Source organism: Dermacentor silvarum, chromosome 8 (genome assembly GCF_013339745.2).
Source record: "Dermacentor silvarum isolate Dsil-2018 chromosome 8, BIME_Dsil_1.4, whole genome shotgun sequence".
In the NCBI taxonomy this organism is placed as follows: Eukaryota; Metazoa; Arthropoda; class Arachnida; order Ixodida; family Ixodidae; genus Dermacentor; species Dermacentor silvarum.
Window position 1 is genome coordinate 16882497 of NC_051161.1, and position 14535 is coordinate 16897031.

General features: G+C 47.6%; 1 protein-coding gene and 1 long non-coding RNA gene across 3 annotated transcripts in view; one reads left to right on the forward strand and one right to left on the reverse strand.

The window, feature by feature from the left end:
• LOC119460683 (intersectin-1-like) overlaps nt 1–14535 on the forward strand; it is an 88998-nt gene that overhangs the window by 50857 nt on the left and 23606 nt on the right. Inside the window, 9 exon segments of the mRNA XM_049672526.1 lie at nt 9229–9356; nt 9715–9821; nt 10344–10416; nt 11680–11787; nt 11898–11996; nt 12852–13091; nt 13640–13750; nt 13752–13781; nt 13898–14025. Coding sequence (XP_049528483.1) covers nt 9229–9356; nt 9715–9821; nt 10344–10416; nt 11680–11787; nt 11898–11996; nt 12852–13091; nt 13640–13750; nt 13752–13781; nt 13898–14025 — 1024 coding nt within the window.
• LOC125947551 (uncharacterized) overlaps nt 1–14535 on the reverse strand; it is a 37192-nt gene that overhangs the window by 17580 nt on the left and 5077 nt on the right. The window contains exon 1 of one of the 2 annotated variants that reach the window (XR_007468380.1): nt 9344–9435. The exons of the other annotated variant lie outside the window; for it this stretch is intronic. This is a non-coding gene — a long non-coding RNA (uncharacterized LOC125947551). Of the gene's footprint in view, nt 1–9343; nt 9436–14535 lie in introns of those variants that run through there. 2 annotated transcript variants of the gene reach the window in all.

Below are 14535 nucleotides of genomic sequence, written 5' to 3' on the forward strand. Positions count from 1 at the left end.
GTATCATATGCTATGCTGAGTCTGATATTTCCAAGCACAAATTTAGGTGCAGAAAACTTAGTGGCGAGCCTATAGTAGCATTTTGGTTATGCTGGAGCAAGTTCTCAGTTGTGAAGAGTTCAGCAAACCAATTACCAATTAATAGCCGTACTAATTACGTTCCAACTCAAATAATGTTTCGTTGTTTTTCTTGTACAAATGAACTCTCCATGGCCAAAAGCAAACGTGAACAGGTTCTTCTCATTTTTCTGGATGTGGAACTGTGTTTGGGCATTACAGGGTTAAGTTCAGAGCCTCTGTTTTGTGTCATCTGGACACACCCTACGCCCAGCATCATCACAATTTCATCCTTTCACTTAAATTACTGCTGGTTATAGCTGATATTTTTCTTTTGTACTTAATGTGCTAAAGGGGCAGTAAAGGAAAATACTAAGTAGTGCGAGATTGAAAGATGAGACTTCTGTAATGAATTCGTAGCGATAACGGGAGCTTTTGCAAGCGAGAATATCATGAAAGTGGAAAGTCGGAGTGGCGCTACCTGTTGTGGACTATGGTTCCTCCCACGTGACGTCAGCACTGGCTGATTCACAGAGCGTGGCATAGAGGGAGGTCACGTGGAGATTATGCAACTAGTCCGTTTTGGTGCTGGTGGTTCAAATTGAGCAGCAGTGGGACGTTCGGCATCAATTTTCTACCCTACAATGTCATATTCTCTTTGTATTAATATATTGGCCTACAGAAAACGATGATAGACTTCTAGAGAAATAATCTATCGATCTAGCTCGACTTCGTATTTTCCTGAAGTGTCCCTTTAAGCCAGTTCAGCCAGCCGTCTCTTAATGCGTGTGAACTGACATCGCCATCTTGTGGAGAAGAAATAATTGGCATGTCAGTGCGCAAAGCTGTTACCAAAGGAAACGTAGTGCTAACAAAACTAATGAACACTTCCCAGCTGTGAGCAAGTAGTCAAGATATGTCATAATACTAATAATAATATATAAATATGGTATATGCCTCCTTTCTTGCTTAACACTCAGGCGAAAACTAGCATATATAAAATATTATATGTTCAGCACCTGCTGGCTTTCAATAAACGAGAACTTGCTTTTTAGTAGCCGCCTTTACATGAAGATAACAATGGCGCACTGCATCGCATTTCCCGCATGCCTCATACATAGCGGTGGTAACATGCTGGGGGGCGAATTAACGCAGCGCTGACGTTGCTCTGTCTTGCTAATGGTAGCTGTGACGCCGAGGGGATGTTTACATGGCAACATTACGTTCAAAGACGGGTGGCGAAATCATCTATAATTAGTATTCCGTTAACGTTGTTTCAAAAGCGTACATTGGGGGCCAATAAAACACTCCCGACATCAGACAAGAACGCAAGGCTTGACAGGTCTTGAATGGACAAAGAAATGTTCCCAATGCGCGCATATGCTAAGGTATGCCATCCAGGGCTTGTAAGTTAAGGAAAAGCATCACACCTGCGAAGCATAGTACGTTTCGTACTTCTGTCTTTTGTTTAAGAAAGTGCAGAGAACGAAATAGAAAAGGGATCGCCAAGCCCGTATCTATTTGTTGTTTTGTGTATGGTGGTTTCTTTCAACTGTAACAATACCTGCCAACGAGGATTTTTACTGATCAGTTCGTGAGATAATTTGCGAGCAGCTCTCTTTGCCATGCATGTTGCTGTGAGTGATTTTGCTTGTTTAAGTGGTATGATTGTGTCTAAAATAAGACCATTGCTTGTGTTAATCGTTTGTAGAAGCGCCCAGAAAAATTCCTGATACCCTATGACCGGCAGACAACAAAATGCACATTTTTTCCTCGTTTTTCCTGCCAAACATGGAAAAACCCCCATTTTCCCCCGGTTTTCGGCTGTATAGTTAAGACCAGATTTTTACTTTCGGAGTTCCCAAAAATTTTAAACCCGAAAATGAAGGCCCCTAAATAAACCATATGAAGCTGTGTAAGGGCAGCGCTTCTTCGCGATTTTGACAAGGTGTGTTCAGGTTTCACTTTTCAGGCTACGAGTATGAAATCCACCATAATCCTCCGTGATCGCCCACCACTACAAAAGCGAACGCTATCCTTTTCATAATTCATTCATGTATGCACGCCGTGCACTTGGCTACTCGTCTTCGCTGTCCCTACCACTGCCGTCGACCTGCAGGTTGCCAAGGAGGAGCCGGTCGTGGTCGCGGGCAGGACGTCAGGGGCAGGGGTTTATCCACAACTTCGATTTTAGGGGAGGTGGATACGAAATAATTGGTTACGGTATATCTTTCTTCAGCGAAAGGCGGGGTGGGGGGGGGGAGGGGGAGAGGTTTCAGGGGCTAGCGCAGTTTTTACCAAGTTGTTTTATTTAATTAAGGCTGAATGCTTTTTTTTCAACAAATGGTGACAGAAAAGCTGATAATTAGCAGAAGTACACTAATTAACCTTCTAAGCAAGCGTGTTAAACCTCATGTTACAAGGGAGTTTGTCCTTGTTGGTGCATGTCGAGCTGATGATGTTGCGCAAGAAATAGTATGATGAAGGTGCAGACAGGCGGGCACGAACGAACGCTGTATAGAAGGCCAAAATGTGTGCCTCGTTTTGCGGGAATATAAATATAAATACTGTTTCTAAACACCCATGGCATTCTATCACCACGTTTGAAAACTGCAAGAACATAAAGGACAGCGTTTAGAGTTTTCATTTGATTGCACAAAGTTTATTCTCTTTTTCTAAGCACAGGGGTAGTGTTCGTACTATACGTATTGTGCATACGTTGACTTGAATATGCAAAAACAGAAAGACCAAACATGCATCTCGCATCTCATTCACGCTCAAGCCTTTACGCCCAGACAATGCCACTGGAATTGATGCTAAAATTGAGTGCTTACCTTGGACACATTTGCGAAAAAACTTGTCAGTTTCAGGACCGGTCCTTGTCATGAAACTGAACAGAACACAGAACCTGAACACAGAAACTGAACAGAACACAGAACACAGGCTGGAACCGTCCTTGATCATAATGCTTTTTCGAGGCACTTAGCGGCCTCATATGTTTATGCAAGACACCAAAATCTGAACGTTTTCTTGAGCAGGCAAGGCGTAGGACCAAAACAAGACTAGTGACACCGGTATCGGCCCAAGAGACCTAGTTGTGTTGATAGCGGGTAACGGCGCATAGATGTAGCTCCAGTGTGACGGAGCGTGTACGGCCGAACATAAGTATACCCGTGACGACAGTGAAATGCCTCTAGGGCCGGTATTTTGTAGCGGTGCCTTTCCGATGCTAATGCCTTTTCGCGCTTGGTCAGTGGTCAGAGCGACGGTCCGCTCACGTTGTCAACGGGATCAGCCGACCGTGAGCGGTGGATGATAAGAGTAGTATAGAATAAGGCATAAGGCATCGCTACAAAATACCGGCCTAGATGTCCATTATCAATGGCTGTAGTACGTCGCGCAACTCTGAGCGCCGGCAGTTGCATAGACGAAAACACACGGACGTGTCTTGTGTTTAACGCGACGTCAAGGTTTCCCCGCTTCCTGCAGGTTAGCACTGTCGCCTGCGCGCTGTGGTCTGCGTGCAGAACATCAAAATTGGGCCTCGAAATTAGGACCACGTAGCGGCCACCTCCGCAAAGAGTAAAGATTACCACAGTGCATGGGATCAGCGTAATTTTCTTCCAGGATGAGTGCCTGTCTGTAAGAGGAGGAGGGAGGGGAGCTGTCGGGATCCTCCTGGGGGAGGGGGGGGGTCTCCATTTAGTAGCGCCGCTTTGATGCGCACGTCCCGGTTGGAATTAATTTTCTCTCCAAATTTTAGACTGCCAAGTTAGGGGCGTGGCCCATGGGCCAATTTATACGGTACTACTCCTTTATTGTACAACCAACTTTGCCAAAGTGAAACTTTGCTGCAGTTATCCGTTAGGTGTGCTACTGAAGACGATGCATATGTGAAGGACGCTGGCGATGCCACGGTCAAACTTCTGCACCAGCTCCCTGTGGCGTCAAGATTTCGGCAACGCCGGGTAGAGCGGGGATATATGGCTTATGAATAAAGTATGGCTTTATTGATAAAGTATTGATTAAGGAGGCTTCTGCTCTCAAACATTGCTTTCAAAAAGAAACGAGAAAAGAAACTCACTTTGCCAACTTTATAACCTTCCTCGCGCGAAAAGTTGCCCGAAGATGGGGGTCGCCATAAATTGATGGGATCGGCGCCACCATTTGGGCGCGAAATTCAAAAGTGATGTTTGACACGCATTTTTCATAACCACGTCCAACAGCCCCCATACTCTATCCAGGCCGTAAAGTCATCCCTTTTTCCAACTATAAGGTTATTAATTAATTCTCTGCAACCGTAAGCCGTCTCTTTCTGCAAAACCAGCATCCAGAAAGCAGCTTGTCATTGTATCGCGATTTGACGCTTACCATTTACTGTCCCTTTGACAACGTGGACGTATTGCAGCTAATATTGTGAGAGCATCCCGTTTTGCTGCTTGTGTACCGAGCCGGCGCTGTCCACATCTGTTCCTGAAGCGGTTGCACCCACAATATTGGGCCTGGAGTAATAAGGGCTTGGCATGATGTATGTACTGTTCGTCCAGAGTATGAGTTTCTAAAGCTTTATATGGTGCGAATTATTTTATCAGTGGATTTGCCCGCGAGATTTTTCTGGGAAAAAATTGACCTCTAAGAACTTTAAGCACTTTGCTTGCCGGCCGTCGTGGTAATCGAACCCTCCACCGTCAGGAAGTCAGGAGCTCAACAAGCTAACCACTACGTCACACTCTAAACAAGCTCATAGAACAAAAAGGCGGGTATTCGCGAATATCGTTCAGAAAGACTATTATATTTTCTTAATTATGTAGCTGATAAGTCTGCAAAATATGTCTGCAGTTGACTTTAAGTGTGCTGCCGAAGGCAACGCAAATGCGATGGATGGTGGCGACGCCACAGTCAAACTTCCGCACCAACTCCCTGTCATAGATTTCGTATATATTGGCTTTAGGCAGACGTAACAAAGCAACACCGAGTCAGGTTAGACTCGTAAAGCATTCTTTTCAAAGTCTTGTTTTCATTCATTTGGGAGAAAAAGATTTCTTCAGAGACAGTAATCGTCGCTGAAGAAAATGGAGGGTAAATTTCCTTTTTTCGAATTTGGCGCCAGAGCCTAAGGGTCGGTACGTCAATGCGACGTCACGGATTTGAAAGTAATTTCTCGTATTGGGCTGTAAAAAACTTTCAGAAGCTTCCGAGATTGCGTCATTGGTTCATTTATAATGCAATATGTATTTATTTGTGGATAAACAATTAGCTAGGCAGGAGCAGTGTTGTGAAAATCTTCACTTTTTTTTTTTTCATTAAAGATGGGCTTTATTGCTTTAAAACTGAAAAAAAGAAACCATTCCGGGGTTTTACGTGCCAGAACCATCTGATTATAATACGCGCCGTAGGGGGGGGGGGGGGGGGGGTTACAGGAGTGGCGCGAATATACTGAAATCGTATTAGAATGGCGACTCAGGAGCAGTGACTGTGCGGCTGTGGTAGAGCGACTGTCGACAGTTTTTCCGAGTCCCGTGTGATGCTGAGCCGAGTGCTTTCCCTCTCTTCCCCCATTTCTTAACGTATATTGTTTATCTTTTCAAAAACCACTAGTGTCAACAATATTTAGTCTTCAACAAGTTAAAGACTATCCTTTATCAAACGTTTATACACTTCTGTTTCAAACTTGGTCACACCTCTCAAGCATTAAATGGGGTCCTATAAAAGTAGATAAATGTGCTTGATGAAAAACCCCGCATCGAAAGCGGTTCATCGATTAAGGCTAATATGATGAATGATTAATCTTTAATCGAAAACAAATTAATCGACCATCCCTGCTCTTTGGTGTACGTCCCTGGACTGTTACACTAAATGCTGTCTCTCTCACTCTCTATTTTGCGCATGCGTGCTTAATGTACTGTTGTGGAGTAGGACAATCTTGTAGCGTGTCCCTGTGGTCGAAGAGGGTCACTTTGATATTTTCGAGTAGCGTTCCTGCGAGGGCTTGCGCTGGTCAGCGCGGCAATGCCGAAGCCGGCTTGTATGGCGCTCGCCGCATATACAAATATTTCCGGAAGTCTCCGGGAGCCGTTCGGTGCTAGAGAAAGGAGCATACGCTTTGGACATCGAGGGACTCAGCATGAGGTCGAGATGGCGAGCGAAGGGCGACAGAAGCTCGACGAAACGAAACAGACTTGGGCGACGCTCGCGCGGTCGATTTGGCACCGGTCGCGTGACCAATTAAGCGCATTCAGCTTCCCTATAGCGTATTCACGAAATGTGTATTCTACGTAAAAAATAGAGATCGAAATGTTCTTGAAGTGACCTGTGTAAAGTGAAAAGAGTTAACGAAGCGGAACGAAGTCGCGAAAGAGAGTAAGTCCCCGCCCAGTAGTACGAAAAATTCTTGAATGTACCTTTTCTGTTTTTTTTTTCTTCTAGCGCAGGTTTTTTTTTTTTTTTTTTTTTTTTTTTTTTTGCGAACCCTCCCGGACTTCGCAACCGTGTCATACCGAATAGTTTAACACAGTGCAGGGCGTATATATAGTATAACGATTCGCCTTATATATAGCATACCACTACAGATGTGCCGGTTACCGGCTGTGTTCCCTACGGAATTGCGTAGTGATACAACAAGTGGTGCCTAAATCCGTTTACCGGTACAGATGTACGCCTTCAAGCACGCAATTCCTTCAGTATAGCGAAGTTTTCTTGCCCTTCTTCCTTGTAGTATTGGGCGTCTGCTCGATTTCATTTCTTACCGAGTAAAGTGGGATGATCCTGGAAACAGCTGAATCCGCGGTCGCGCCGGTCACGTGAGGGGTGGGGGGAGGGGTGATATCCGCGTCTTGCCGTGCTGTGTGTGAGTGATTCTTCTTAGAAATAGGAGAAGAGATGCTGCGGAGCAGGCGCGTATTATGCGGCAAAACTCGATGTAGAACGGGAACTTGCGCGCTACTGCGAAACGAAATGACACAAAGCTTCTGCGATAAGACAATGAAGTGAACAGTTGCTTGCGCGTACTTAGAAATAAGGTAAACGTGCACGCATCGTGTATGTATTTGCTCAACATTTAAGTGAAACTTTTCAATCGACATTTCAAGGTTCGCTTAACGTTGATTCCAACAAGCACGTTGGACGTGCCGTAAAATAATAATAATAAAGTATCCGGCTTCTCCCGTTGGAAGGCTCCATCAACGATCAGTGCGACTTTAGAAGGGCCACATGACTTGGACCAATTAATAAGCGTGTTCGTCTTCGTTCCATTCTTATAGGATCCACGCACGGGTATGCAAAATGCGTGAGCCTTGTCACCCACGTGGCTTACCTGCTGTCGCAGCAGTGCACGACCGCGTGTTGCAGCTGGCATCCCTTTCTTGCAGCAACAATGGCACACAAGCAGAGCCGAGTGGCGCGATGGAGACTGGGGCTTCCCTTTTTTTGCCGAAGGGATCCAGCTCGGTTGGTCGCTTCGGACACGTCATACGGGAAGTACCGGAGGCTGTTCGGATAGCGGCTTTCTCTTTGTTACGAACCTTCTTGTATCCCCCCCCCCCCCCCCCTTCCCGCGTTTGTATACACGACATGACAGGACTTGGTCCTCGGCGCCACGCGCTCGCGCTAAGCTGCGTCCCCTCTCCGCCTTGTTGCCGCCGTTTGAACTCAATTCCTGTCAATTGACCGTTAGTGCGGTGCCTGGTCACAAGAAAAGGACCGCCACGTGCATCGTCTTCCGTGTCGGGGTGTGCTGCTGCAAAAGCTCCGCTTCGTGTCGCGCAGTTCACGATGATCGATGTCTCTAAAAGTGGCAACTCGGGGTCAACTGAGGATCATCACTCCCTCCAGAGTAGCTGGCTCGCCTCCAGCCAGCGCTTGTTGGCGCCGAAGAGATTATTTTGCCGGCTCGCCTTCTGTGACGCGCCGTGTATGCAGGCAATGGGGACCGACTCGTGATTGTTCGGGCACGATGTGCAGTACTGTCTTCTTCCGAGTTCCTTGGCGCCCTGTTTTCGACATGTATGCTACTGCCATATGATCGTAGGGTCTTGTATTTCACATTGGTCACATTCGCATTGGCCGGGCGCGGAGGTGGCCGACTTAACGAATGTAAAGAACAAGAGAAGCAACAGAAAGCGCAAAGTTATGCGTCTGGCACCGGCAAGAATCTCAAACACATTATAAAGACTATTCATAAAGGCTAATCGGCAAGGCAGTCAGCTCGCTTCACGTGCTGATTTTTTATTAATGAACCTTTCGGCTTTCGACAGCTCATATTAGCGCCTTCGTCGAAGAACTGCTTTGTCAATGCCGCAGGCAGTCCAGGCCGATTTTCATTTCGGAGAAACATTTGGACAAAAAAGTTTCTAGAGGAATATGAGCGTCATTGAAGGTTTTGAAAATATGTGCCTGGTAATCTTGAAACAGAGGTACGCCCGTCTGTTATTTTCACGACCTTGTCCTTGTTGATCGTAAATAGTTGAGTCATTGCTTCACCGGAAGCTCGCCTTACGTTTACGTTTTAAATCATTCTTTTGAGAAAATGTTTCTTTTTTTTTTTTCTGCGGATTTACGTCTCACTCCATCACTGTGCGGTGACATTCACTGCGCAAGAAAAAAAAAAAAGTCACATTGGATTACAAAAATATAAGCAAAATGCATCGCATTTAACATACATGTCGAACGTCAATATAGTTTGAACGTTTTCCTCCCCGTCTAAAACGATGAAATTAAGCCATCGTTTGAACCAATTTTGTTCGGTCGATGACCGCACGCAGTCTTCGCATAACAGCTCTTGAAGAAACTTTGAGCTCACTCTTCAGCTCCATTATGCATTACATCTTCAAGTTAGCTGGTTGACGAATGTTGTCAGTTAAAGTATACATTGTCCTTAATCTGGATGTGTTAATTTGCTCGTGACGTGCTTATCTTCCTGAGGAGGTTATTCTAACCGAGATTCATTGAATTTCGGATGGCGTTCGGACACAGAAGCATATCCACCTGACTACTTCTGTGCTATAAAAGGAGCCGTATAAGCAGCACGAACGACGTCCTCAATCTTGTAGGAGAAGCCTATAGCGGCAGCAGAATGCGAAAGTTCGAACGCTTGCGTGCACTGACCTTGTAATGGACTGCCGCATTTTCGCCGCTCTACGCTAATGTTCAAACTTTTTTCTTCGCCCATTTCAGGCGGCAGCCTGCAAGAGATTCTGTTCAGCACTTCGCTCAGCACTCGAGAGAAGAAACGCCAGGGTCACATCTACGAGCTCATCTCCACGGAGGAGAACTACGTCAAGGACCTGACCCTCGTCAAAGAGGTGGGTGCATTGCAGATCCACGCACGCCAGCGGCAGGCGCCCCCATGCCTTTCAACTGCCAGCGGGTCTGTTCTTCTTTCATGGACAAAGAAGAGGGTGATGGGGGAGAGGTTATTTGCTTCATATTTGTACACGCACATAGCCATATATGTACTCTAAGGAAATGCGCGAAGACATCACTCGCTGGCTGTAATCATCCCCGGTGTCCATTTGGCACCGTTTGGGGAAAACAAAAACGTGTGGTGCGTAGGCCTCCTGATGGTTGTCTCGGCGCTTAACAGGGGTCTGTCGATACGCTTCGGGGTCATCATTGTCGTCAGCGCGGCCTTGCACTTTCCCTCCCCCTCTTGTCTCGCAGGTGTTCTACCGTCCCATGAAACAGTCGTCGCTGTTGTCCGACGAGGAGGTGAAGCTCATCTTCGTGAACTGGCCCGAGCTTATCATGAGCAACACCAAGATGCTCAAGTGAGGCTCAACGACCATTTTGTTGAAACGCGATGGCCACCCACCCTCTGGAGGGAGGCGTGGATGGGGTTGTCGTTGATGTTGTACTGCCCGTGCCGTAATGACATTCGCGATGCGACGGCGCTGCGGTCAGTAACACTCGGCTCATCGCGGCCCGCGGCTGAACTTGGGGGTCACGTCGGAGCGCAAGGCTACCCCGTCGTAAAGAATCGCCGCTCTGCATGCGTGGCCCACCGGCCAGGCTACTATAGACGCGCCGTATCCTTCACGACCATTGTTGAAAAGAGAGAAATAGAAATGGTTTCTCCGCTGACATACTGTCTGCGCTGATAGCGAGAGCTTTGTATAGCCTATTGAATGCACTGCACGAGCTCATGAAATCAAAACCTTGACCCGCGCACGAAAGCGCGATTGACCTTTTTTGCAATGCGTTCGCATTGACGCGCTGTTTCACACTGGCGCGAGTGTTCGCATCGACTCACTTTTAGAAGTAGCTCTCACTCGCTTTGTGTTGCGTTCCAGATCGTTCAGAGTGCGCCAGCGAATGAGCGAAGATGGCGTCATCGAAATGATCGGGGACATTCTCTGCGAAAGCGTGAGTGCCACTGCTCGACTTTCAACGGCTTCGTGTTCTTTTGATTTTTTAACCCCCTACTGGGCAGTGGGCACTTTCCCGTTTCTTCTTTCTTCCCCTTTATTCACTTGCTTGTGTTCTTCGTGAACGCTTTCGTTTTTGTGCCCAGAGTTTATTTCATTCCCGTCCTGTGCAGTCAATTAATTTCACTGTTTAGCCTGTAGCTCCGCTCCGATGGCAAAAATGTAAGGAGTGACAGAAGGTCTTGAAGCATCTTTGCAATGCTGGTTGAGGACAACAACTCGTTTTCTCGCAAGCCGATACGTATTCTTTCCTTTGCACTTTGTGGTCATTATGCATGGGAGGTCATCGAAATAGCCTGAAATTGATTACTAATTTGCGCCGTACCTAATAGTACTTCATTCCTTCTCCCATTATTTGGCGTTAAAGCAATGCATTTTGTATTGGTGTGTGAGGCAAAGCGTGCCTGTTGTCGTTGGCGCTTCAAACAGCTCGGCGGCTTTTTGTTGTCCGCTGTCTTCGCTGTGCCAGTGACAGATATAATGGCTGCGAAGTTGGCGTTCTCAATATGTGCACGAGAGTGCAAGTTGTGAGAACATTAGGTGTGACACATTGACGCGGATCAAGCGAATACACTCTCTGTCAAAAGTAGCCATGCCACAACGCGCCCTTCTGAGACGGCCTCTAACTAATGTCTGGAATTCCTGTGACGCTGTTTTGCCGATTCAACTGACAGTAGGCTGATTACGAGAGTTGCCCACATTTATAAGAGCTTTAACGCGACAGCGTTAAGGGCCCCGTGTCGCAGAAAATCCGGCGTCGGTGTCGGCGTAAGCTCTGGCGTCGGCGGCAGAAATAATCATGCCGAACCACATCATCCCGAACCACCCCGACAGGGCGGCCCTTCGCGTGGCGCAAGGCGTTAGTGAACAAAATTTTAATTTCTCAAAGTAAAATCCGGCAGAAAAATCGTAAAGTACGACTTAACCACAACCTACAGACGTGATAGTGTCGGATTCTAATTTGAATATACGAGAAAAAAGCCTGATAAGCAGCCAGGGATCTTTGAATGCTATCGCGTTCCACTCTTAGAGGCGAAGCTTAAGCGTCCTCCAATTTTTTGGGCATTAAATATACAAAATTAAAGGAGGGTCCTGTACTCGCGGCATGCGGTCCGTTCCCGTCTCGCGCGTCTAAGTTATGGTCCGTTTACTTTTGGCGAAAAGTTCACCCTTCTCCTAACGGTATTGTCTGCCTGCGTAGCTTCCCTATCTGACTCCGTACGTGAGGTTCTGCAGCTGCCAAGTGCGATCCATGGCCTTCATTCAGCAGCGGTCGGAAAACGACCCCCGCTTCAAGGCATTCACCAGGGTGAGTTCTTATCTTTCTTTTCGTGCACTTCACGTGAGCAATATAATAGCGTGAGTTTGGTGTTCCGTGATTTGCTCGAACACTTACTTGCTTCCGTCTCTCGTGTCCAGGAGTTCTGCAAGAACCCGCGAACGCGAGGCATGCCCTTCACGAGTTTCTTGCTCAAGCCCATGCAGAGGATGACCAAATATCCTCTCATGATCAAGAAGGTACGCTGAGCTGCAAAGTTTTGAATGGTCGAATGAGAAATAAGGGGCCGTGTTACATGTATTGTCGGCAAGGGAAGCCCGCGTACGGGAAGATTTAACTGAGTGTACCGAAACAGGAACATTGTTCTTAATGTGGGGTCCATACGAATTCAGTTGATAACGGCTTCGACGTACGAGTGACGCACCGTTCTTCGGAAGGGAAGACTAATTGCATCATTGCATAAACATTGCACAAAATTCACAAACAATATCTTTGCACGTCTTATGTAGAGGTAGCTGTTATTGTGGATCCTTTCTGTCTCGAAATGATGCACTGCGTCGGCTGTGACCATTGTCAGCCGTAGAACTCCGAGAAAATAACTCACCAGCGCTGCGTGATATGCGAATACCGCGACATCGACCGCCGCGCAGAGACCCGGTAGGCTAGACGTTAAAGAAAAGAAGGCGGGGGGGGGGGGGGGGGTTACGTGCCGAAAATACGATCTGATTATGAGGCACGCCGTAGTGGGGGACTCCGGAATAATTTGGACCACCTGGGGTTCTTTAACGTGCACCTAAATCAAAGTACGCGGGTGTTTTCGCATCTCGCCCCCATCGAAATGCGGCCGCCGTGGCCTTCATTGTTCCCGTCGTTGCCGGTGGAGCTGCTGCTGCAGTCTTCAGTATAGTGTTTGGAGCTTTACTTTGAGTGGCCTCCTGCTATTTCATTTTTGTTCGCGCCGGAAGTGTCCCGTTCGCGTTTCACTTGTCGGCAATAGCATACGCGGAGACCATGGCTGTATGTAGACCGGCGTTGCGCCTTCTTTTGAGTTCACGGCGGGCGTTCGTATGCGTGACTGCGTGACTACGGCGCAGATCCGTGAGTACACAGACGCGAGCCACCCTGACCGCGGCTACCTGGACGAGGCGCTGGAGAAGGCCGAGCAGCTGTGCAGCCAGATCAACGAGGCGGTCAAGGAGCGCGAGAATGCCGACCAGCTGGAGTGGGCGCAGGCGCACATCCAGTGCAACGGGATCTCCGAGAGGCTCGTGTTCAACTCGCTCACCAACATCCTCGGTTCCAGAAAGTTCCTCCACTCGGGATCGCTCACCAAGGTGGGTGACTTCTTGGCGTAACTGTTCCTTGCAACCCCGTGAACGGCGCGGGCGTAAACGTAAAGTCGTACCTATACTCGCATATAACGAGTGTTTCTAATCGCCTGCGTTTCCATGGTTCCAGCTTGGTCTGCCAAAGCTCACACGGTCAGAACGCATGCCGCAACATACCGAGTTTACTTGTAACAAAATGATGTGTCGATGCATGGACAGAAGTCGTAGAACAAGTCATAGACTGCTATCTATCTATCTATCTATCTATCTATCTATCTATCTATCTATCTATCTATCTATCTATCTATCTATCTATCTATCTATCTATCTATCTATCTATCTATCTATCTATCTATCTATCTATCTATCTATCTATCTATCTATCTATCTAATTTAATCTAAATTTAATCTTATCTTGCCCGGGGAGCACAGCGACGTGGCTGGCGGCGTCTCGCCAAAAGCAGCCTCGTACGCAATGTCTTGGATGCCGCGCTGCGGAGCAAACAAAAGTTGCGCTGCGTGCATATGTAGAATGAACAAATTGCGCGGCGCAGGTGAAGAGTGGCAAAGAGCTGGTGGGCTTCCTTTTCAACGACTTCCTGCTGCTAGCGCAGCCGATGCGCGACGTCGGCAGGGTCACCAACGTCTTCATGTCCGACAAGGCGAATGAACGCCACTTACAAGCTGTACAAGCAGGTGCGTCCACTCGCCCGTCTTGAACGTGCCCACAATTCGCTTACATTGAGAACCATCGGCAATGGTTTCTGTGCATCTTTTTTTTTTCGTATTCTTCCACGCCCTGTGCTGAGCAGCCACTGTTCCTGAACACGGTGCTGGTGGAAGACGGCTCGGACGGAGGCAGCCCGTCGGACGACACCTTCCAGATATCGGTTCCCGACGCCCCCCGCAGCGTCTTCCGCGCGGCCAACGCCAACGAGAAGTACGCCATGTCCTCTTCTCGTCGGCTTTCCGCGCACGTTACCCGCGCTTGACCACCGTCGTTAAAGCGCGAAGGTGGTCAAGCCAATGTACCGGTTTTCGCTGTCACTCCTTGTGTAGGGGAGACCACGTCACCGGAAGGTCGAGTGCTCTTTTGCGGCGGAGCAATTCAGCGGCCGCTTTCGGACGGAGAATTCTAACCCCTCGGTGCATCTTGCCCTCTATACGAGCGAGCTTGTATAAATGTGCGCATTTTTTACATTTGTTAAGGTAACTGGCACTATTTCTCCTAAATAATGGTAACAGGCCGTAAGTTATTGTAATTTGTATTAAATTATAAGCCCGCGCGCTACTCTTGCCATTGTTGCTTATGGCAAAGAGCGCCGCTTAATTGTATAAATTTGTACACGTGTTCATGTTTACACAAGTTGCCGTGTTTAGAGCGTATACCCACGGTTGAAAAGCGTCAGGCGTGTGGTGGTGAGTTGCCGCACGGTAAGTTATCGAGAGA